The 8,364-nt window shown below is 35.3% G+C and overlaps 1 protein-coding gene and 1 long non-coding RNA gene across 3 annotated transcripts; one reads left to right on the top strand and one right to left on the bottom strand.

Moving 5' to 3' along the window:
• Positions 1 to 658: 658 nt before the first annotated feature.
• On the top strand, positions 659 to 5,217 carry LOC108472853 (putative disease resistance protein RGA3). Of its 2 annotated transcripts, XR_001869611.2 has the most exons (3): positions 659 to 4,050; positions 4,149 to 4,216; positions 4,534 to 5,217. XR_001869611.2 is itself a non-coding variant. In XM_017774412.2 (2 exons), exon 1 carries the CDS (start codon positions 1,014 to 1,016, stop codon positions 4,044 to 4,046), a length of 3,033 nt encoding a protein of 1,010 aa, XP_017629901.1. In that variant the 3' UTR covers positions 4,047 to 4,050; positions 4,149 to 5,217. The 2 variants fall into 2 exon arrangements, 1 of the variants encoding a protein (XP_017629901.1); XM_017774412.2 differs by having other exon boundaries at positions 1,014 to 4,050; positions 4,149 to 5,217.
• Positions 5,218 to 6,044: 827 nt separating this feature from the next.
• LOC128284403 (uncharacterized) lies at positions 6,045 to 6,906 on the bottom strand. Its single transcript, XR_008274836.1, has 4 exons — positions 6,799 to 6,906; positions 6,644 to 6,693; positions 6,490 to 6,555; positions 6,045 to 6,399 (listed from the first exon to the last, which is right to left on the bottom strand). It is a non-coding gene; the product is annotated as an uncharacterized LOC128284403 (long non-coding RNA).
• Positions 6,907 to 8,364: the final 1,458 nt, after the last annotated feature.

Raw genomic sequence — 8,364 nt, 5'->3', positions numbered from 1 at the left:
TTTAATCTCAAGCACATGATGATAATAATATTCACAAATGAAAATATAATTGTAGTGATAAAATATAGATACTTAGGGCGAAGCCAGAACAAATTTTAGGGGGACCGAATGAAATTTTAATTTTTATAGTTTATATATTTATAATTTTAAAGGATTAAATAGAATTTTATAATTTTAGAGGGGCCAAAGTAAAATTTTACCTTTACTAATTTAAAATTTTAGGAAAAATTTTAAGGGCCTAAATATAAATTTTTCAATTTAAGGGGTGCCAGAGAAAATGCCAGCCCCTGTATTCGCCACTGTAGACACCATTGTAATTGTCACCAAAAAGTTAAATTAGCACAGATCAAGCATATGATGGCAGTGATTCCAATGCATCGTCTCTTTTTTTTTTAGTATAAAAAATAAAGTTTAAATTGAAAATTGCGCACAACTTGTGATTCTTTATTTATTGCATCATGTGCTATGTTCATTATCAAGACAATTTTTACTTAAAAATAAAGAGCAACATCATGAGATTTTTATTTAATTATTTCTTAATGAGTGGGTGCTGAGACCCTATGTGTACGTATGTATGTATGCATTAACACATGCCTCTCATCTTCTTCCAATCCTCCTCTTTCACTAATCAAACAATTTTTGTCTTGATTTCAGTTTGAACCAACAATGGCCGAAGCAATTGCTTTCGACATTGCCGCAGAGCTCATTATTAAGTTGAGCTCTCGTGCTCTCTCTCAAGTTGGGCTCTGGTGGAATCTAGAACATGATCTTGACGACCTCAAACACACTGTCTATCAAATCAAAGCTGTGCTTCTTGACGCAGAAGAGAAATCGGTGACTGACAATCTCGTCAAAGTTTGGCTTGAAGACCTGAAAGATGTACTTTATGATGCCGATGACTTGCTCGATGATTTCTCTACTGAAGCTTGAAAGATCTATTGGGTGGGAACAAGCTTACGAAAGAGGTACGCCTTTTCTTCTCAAGCTCAAACCAATTTGCTTACAGTCTCAAAATGGGTCGGAAAATTAAGGCCATTAAGGCGAGATTAGCTTCAATTCAAAGCGAGGCCAACACTTTTCGCTTCATTCCGCGTGATCGCCCCGCGGAAATCTCTTTCGTGACTAAAAAGAGGCAGCAAACGCACTCTTTTGAGCGTGAAGATGAAATAATAGGGAGGGATGATGATAAAGCAGCTCTTCTAAAACTCGTGTTAGAGTTTCAAAGTGAAGAGAATGTTTATATCATTCCAATTGTGGGATTTGGAGGGTTAGGAAAGACTGCTTTGGCCCAACTTGTCTATAACGATGAAATGGTCAAAAATCATTTTGAGTTAACGATGTTTGCTTGTGTTTCAGATGATTTTGATGTGAAAGTTATTGTAGCAAACATTATCAAATCTGTGACTAATCAAGCACCTGATCAAAATCTTGAAATGGATCAATTGCAAAAACAACTTAGAGATAAAATTGATGGGAAAAAATATTTGCTTATTTTGGATGACATTTGGAATGAGGACCCAGAAAAGTGGTCTAGGATAAAGAAGTTATTGATGGGTGGGGCTAAAGGAAGTAGGATAATAGTAACTACTCGATCTCTAAAGGTAGCGGAGATTATTAATAAATGTGAATCCCATGTTTTGAAATTGAAAGGCTTGTCTGATGATGATGCTTGGTCTTTGTTCAAAAAGATAGCATTTGAGCAAGGATATGCAGACTCGACAAATTCAGCCTTTGTGGAAGTAGGGAAACAGATTTCGAAAAAGTGTGGTGGGGTTCCCTTAGCCATAAGAACGATAGCTGGTACTTTATCTTTGAAGAAAACTGCAAATGAGTGGTATTCTTTCAAAGAAAATGAACTTGCTAAAATATCTCAAATTGAAGGAGAAATTCTACCTACACTTAAATTAAGTTATGATCATCTCCCGTCCCATTTGAAGCATTGCTTTGCTTATTGCCGATTGTATCCAAAAGATTATAAAATTGAAGTACAAGCGCTTGTTCAATTTTGGATTGCACAAGGTTTCATAAAGCAATTGAATCAAAGTCAATCTCTCGAGGAGATCGGGTTTGGGTATTTTAAAGATTTAGTTGAAAGAAGTTTCTTCCAGGAAGTAGGAGAAAGATATTCGTGGGAAGGACTAACATGTAAAATGCATGATTTAATGCATGATCTAGCTGAATCAGTAGCAGGGATGGAGAGTAGTATTGTAGATTCAAATAAAATTGCAGGTGATGTTGGTGAAAAATGTCGCCACATATCAATTAAACCTGCATTAATTCCTTTGTTTAAGGGAAAGAAGTTGCGAACCTTGTTACATTTTCAAGACAGAAGAACTCAAGATTTCAGCTATGAAACTTGGGATTTGATAATTGCAAATTGTAGATGCTTGCGTGTATTGAAATTGAATTTTTTAGGTATTCAAAAGATTTCACCCTCCATTTACAAGTTGAAACATTTGAGGTACCTTGATCTTTCTATCAATATGGATCTTGAGATTCTCCCAAAGAGTATTTGCAAGATTCAGAATTTGCTAGCGCTGAAACTTGATCTGTGTTTTAGGCTTCAAGAATTGCCAAAGAAGATTGAAAAATTGGTGAATCTTACCCATCTTGCGTGTCATAATTGTAATCGCTTAACTCATATGCCATGTGGAATAGGAAAGCTGAGTTCCCTTGAGACGTTAAGCATGTTTGTAGTGGATAAAGATGGGTCCCATAACGGTGCAGATCTAAGTGAATTGAGAGGGCTTAACAACTTAAGGGGACACCTAAGAATAAGAAATTTGGGATTCGTAAAAAATGCAAAAGAGAAGTTTAAGGCTGCTAATTTGAAAGAGAAGCAACATTTGAGATCGTTGGATTTAGAATGGTACGATGATAATGATGATGATGTTGAGGATAAGTCACTTGAAGACCTCCAGCCCCATCCTAATCTCAAGGAGCTCTGTATTGAAGGATGGAGGGGTGATGCCAAGTTTCCAAGTTGGCTTTCTTTCCTCACAAATCTCGTCTATATTAGAATACAACGGGGTAATTTCAAACAAAACCCGTCCTTCGCGCAATTTCCTTGTCTTAAAGGGCTGGTGATTTCTAATTTAACTGAGCTGGAGTACATGGATGATAATAGCCCAAAAGGAAGTCAAGGAGAACCACAATCATTCTTCCCATTGCTCAAGTTTCTTTGCCTACGGGATTGCCCAAATATGAAGAGTTGGTGGAGGATGACAAAACTAATCGATGATGATTCCAACGAGGACGACACAACAGTTATGGGAACATCAACCATGGCATTTCCTTGTCTTTCCTCTTTAACAATTTCAAATTGCCCTTTGACTTCAATGCCATTGTATCCTACACTCGATGATGAGCTAAAGTTGGTGAATACCAGTTCAAGGCCGTTAAAGCAGACTATCAAGATGAACATGAATGCTAAGACCCCATCAAGTTCAACCTCTTCTCTTCCTCTCTCCAAATTGAAATCTTTCCATGCAGTCAACATTGAGGAACTGGACACTCACACGCTACATGAGTGCCTGCAACATCTCACCAGTCTCAAAGATTTAAGAATATGGAATTGCGAGGAGGTTGATTTAGAGGGCATGCAATGGGAAGCCCTTAAGAATCTGTCTCATTTGAATATTCATAAAATTCCACAGCTGGTGTCTCTCCCCCTTGGGCTTCAACATCTTGTTCAATTGAAAACATTAGAAATTCGTAATTGCAGTGGATTGAGGTCACTCTTTCCTGTGTTCCAACATCTTACTTCCCCTGAAGAGTTTGAAGTAAAGGACTGGAAGAAACCGGAGCTATCAGCAGCTGGCTTCCAAATATTCCAAGATTATACAAGCCTACGCTATCTAACAAATCTGCCAAAACTTCATCTCGTTGATTTGCCCAATTTAACATCGCTTCCGGAGGAGATGCGTTGCCTAACTAATTTGCAAATTTTAGAAATAAAAAGAATTCCTCAGTTGGAGGAAAGATGTCGGAAGGACATTGGCGCTGATTGGCATAAGATTGCTCACATCCCCAACATTCGGTTGTAATCAGGTTGGTCCGTCCTTGTTATTTTTTTTTATGACCTTATCTTTTTTTCAAGGAAAATTTGGTAGTTACCTTCTTTCATATTATTTTGCTAATTTGTGCAGTAAGTCATTGAAGAGTAGTTTGGGGAAAGGCATTTGTCAACTTCAATACTTTATATGCATAAAAAGAGGTCAGTGCTTCTTTCATTTCATGGACTTCAATTTAATGGAACTAATAATTGAATTCCAAAAAATGTTTAAAATAGAGATTGATGTAGAGAGGCCTATGAAGCTTGCAAGCTACCTTTCAAAATGGTTGTACTATATGCTCTGCTTTCTACATTTAAGCACTTACCTATCCTATGTTTATGTTTTCTCTTAATTTTGGTTATTTACTCTACAATTGATCTGCCCAAATATTCCATCAAAATATATGTCATAAATTTCATTCAAATTTCCAATTGATCTGATAAAGATTATATATATGCCAACTGATTGCTATTGACAGGCTCTTGGAGGCGTTCAAATTCACAATATTCATCTGTTTGGAATTTCAGCCAAATTTGTTTTTGAAGGTCCAAACAGGAAAAAAGGAAATTGCTTTTAGGAATTATTATTGTAATTGTTATACACCATCTGATCTGAGTGTCGTGTGTTGAATTTCACTTGCATACCTAAAATGAGTTAGGAAAGAGTTTACTTCATTGTACAAAGGTGAGGTTGCATCAAGTGTTTGAGGAGTTAAGTTTCAATCTCTTCTTTGTACTATGAAGCTCATAGTGTATTCATATTTAGACTCCTCCAAAAGATGTCGATTTCCTGGCTGTATATACATATGACTTGAGTGTTGGTGCTTCTGTTCGCACACATCAAACTACAAGTTGAATAACACACCTTGTAATTTGTTCTTGTAACCCCCCCCCCCAACCTTGTCGGAATCTTGATGTGACGAGATACTGCAATCGTCGAAAGGAAGGAAGAACATGGGCAATGGCAGGGGTGTTTCTTGGTGAGCTAAGGAAATCAAGGTCTCCTAGGAGGATTCTAGCCCATCAATTCCCTCTATATAGTAACAATGAACCTTGAAATTATAAATATCAATATGATAAAATTGATCTCGTATAGACTGAGCAGTGTCCAAATGTAGAAGAATACTGTTACTAAAAACATAACTCCATATTTTGTACACAAATGGTGGCCAAACACAAATCTGTTGAATATGCTTTTTGATTGCAAGTTTAAGAACGGGCTCGGCATCATCATCATCATCTTAACAGTAACAAATTCACATTCACATTAGTGTTTACACCTCAAAACCGAATTCGAACTTGATCAAGTGTACTTTCAGAAATTAACTTGATTCAAGATAAAAATAAACCCGGACTTTTTTACCTAGCAAAAGATGAACATGATTCTCAAACTAAACCCAAGGTTTTTGAAACTAGACTGATAGTCGAGCTGATCAGGCACAGATTCATTGGTCCAACCGGTCCGATTAAAGAAAATATTAAAAAATTCATAAAAATAAATAAAAAAATAAAAATCTGATTCAACCCTAAATTCAACTAGTTTTTCGCCAAGTACAATCATCTGTACCAATTTCCAGGTCAATCGATTCTTTACCCTTCTTTAAACTGGTATCCTGATCCGATTCAAACAACCTTAATTAAAATTAAAAAACTACTTATGTTCAAGTCTGGCTTTCAATTGGTATTTTCAATACTAGTTCAAAGAAAAAAAAAACCCTTAAACTAGCTAGACTTACAAACCACTCTAAGTCAGACATTAAGGTATTCACATTTGGCTTACTCAATAGCTCAGCTCGGCTAACCAATAATTAAACCGAATTCCGCTAGCATTAGCAAAACAAAACACGAAAATCTCAACTATAAATATGTCAAGAGATCAATTCAACCACAAAGTGAAAAAACTTGAAGGAAGCAATAGACCTATAGTCATATGATTATCTAAAGATGCCATGGTCACAACCTCCAATATACAATGGATCGATTTCGTAGAAAGATTATCATCTCGATGCACCAATTCTACACATCTACATTTAGTAAGGCTGCTTTTTCGATTTTGATATGTAAAAAACTAATGACTAATTAAGCAACTCAGATCAAGAAAAGGATGTTGTTAATATACATATATAACCAGATTTGATAGACCAGAATTACGATGCGGACACTTTTTATTTCCGCAACTAAACCTATCCTGTCATCATCAATTAGACTTATTTCCAAACGAACATGTACGGATAAATGGTTTAATATATGTAAAGAAGAGAGTAACGCCTGACTAGGTAAACATCAATGGGACCCATTGTGCTTCTAAGGATTATCCTGTATCTCCTTTGTCGAAAATCAACATCCTGTAATATATAGGAGCAATGCCACAATGCGTTTAAATCATGAAAGTGGAAAATGGTACTAACTGATTAAAGTTCTCTATGCCATCTTACTTCATCAGGATCAGGTACTTCGAGAGTTGTTCCATGTGGAGCTTTAATTGCTATCAGGGTTTCATTCTGCCAAAACCAGGGTGTCTTGAAGATTAGTATCAAATGCAGAATATCATTAAAGAAGTGTTAATTTAGTGGCATGAAATAAACGAACCTGAAAACAAAGTATACCCTGGATGTCCCTCTTGAGTCACAAAAAGCAACCTGAAACAGTGTGAAGATACGTAAATGTATAATTTTTTTGCAAATAATTAGCAGTTAAACTTCAATTAATTGGATCACAGTGCAAGGCAGACAAGAAAATCTTACTTCTGATTGTTCTCATTCTCACTCAAATCCCTCAACCTTTCTGGCATTTCTCTGCAATATTTTAGAAGCATCAGCTTTCCTAAACAGGTTCAAGATAGTAACAGTTGCCACTTTAACAAGAGAATAAGCCATGCACAACCTTATTTAACCATCGAATCTCCTCTCTCTCATGGAAAGGTTCTCAATTTCCTCCTGCATTAAAGAATAGAAATTAAGCTCATATGTAAGAGAAATAGACAGCACAAATAAGTCAATCAGCAGTGATTGAAAACTCTCTTGAAAGTCATTACCAAACATAAAGGAACAGAAAACATTCTAATGAACCATAACAAGAAAATTTGTTGGCTGGATGTCAAAAAAAAGAAAATTGACATTACTTTCACGTACCTGTATTACAGAGACATCGCCATCTGTTTCTCCTGGCTTTGAAGCACCAACACCCCAAGTAAATTTGATTAATCCTCAAATAAGTCTCACTTTTTTCAAAGGTTAACCCGAATGAAAAACCAAATTAAGACATCAAATTCTTGAAAAATGATTAACATCATCAATAATTACTTCCACTGTATTCTGTTTTTGAACTTCTTTTTGATATGACCAATGCCTTCCAAGACATTTGTTATATCATATATCCTCCTCTTCTGGACCTGTTACAACATTTACAGGAGAAAAGAATAGACAAAAGAACAAAAGAACCCTTTAAGTAAACTTGAACTCTTAAAAGCTTGAAAAAATATGATTAAAAAAAAAATCTAATATTGGTCAAGGGTTTTCAAAATCAAATAGGTAGTCGAACCAATCATATTAATTGCTTTCTGGCCCAATTTGTTTGTTGGATTCAATTGAAATAGTTTAATTTATTTTAGGGTTTTAGATATGAAAATTTTATATTACAATAATTGAATTTTGAAAATTTGTATAAAATTTTTAAAGTAAATATATTAATTTATTTAAAATGTTTTCAAATTTAACTAATCATAGTTAGACATGTATCATATATTAGTAGAAATTGTTAACACTGATCTTAATTGCCTTTATTTATTCACTTTTGAAGAGTACGTTATCTCCATTAATCTATTTTCTTTAGAGAAGGACTAATTTGTTCAATTGCAAAAAGTGCAGGGACTTTAAGGGGCATTTACACCAAAAGAAAAGTTTGCATAGCCTAATTTGTTCACTAATAGGATGGTGCTTGTGTAGATGCCCTCGTCCTAGTATCCATCTTATGAGTAGATGCGCAGTGCATACTCCAATTGCAACTTCATCTAATTATTTCATCAACACTCAACGAGAAACCTTAAAAAAATAAAAATAAAAAATTATTTTTCCAAATGCACGAAGCAATTAACCTAAAGAAACACAACCAGTCTCTATCCCTAAAAGTAAAATTATGTTGATTATCCAAATTATAAAGGAGCCACTCCTGCGTATCTCTAGAAGAGAACTAGTCTTGCATGTCTTTTGGAATGATATGTGACCAAACTCCTTTAGCTGCTGAACAATCTCTAATGACATGAAGGACATCCTCCGTGATATGTCCGCATACCAAGCAATGCTCATCCTTTG

Source organism: Gossypium arboreum, chromosome 11, assembly GCF_025698485.1.
Source record: "Gossypium arboreum isolate Shixiya-1 chromosome 11, ASM2569848v2, whole genome shotgun sequence".
Lineage (NCBI taxonomy): Eukaryota > Viridiplantae > Streptophyta > Magnoliopsida > Malvales > Malvaceae > Gossypium > Gossypium arboreum.
Note: the sequence above shows the minus strand (reverse complement) of the source record. Positions and strands in the feature narration are given on the sequence as shown.

Coding starts and splice junctions, on each gene's coding strand:
- LOC108472853 (XM_017774412.2), top strand. CDS start 1,014: ATGGGTCGGAAAATTAAGGCCATTAAGGCGAGATTAGCTTCAATTCAA.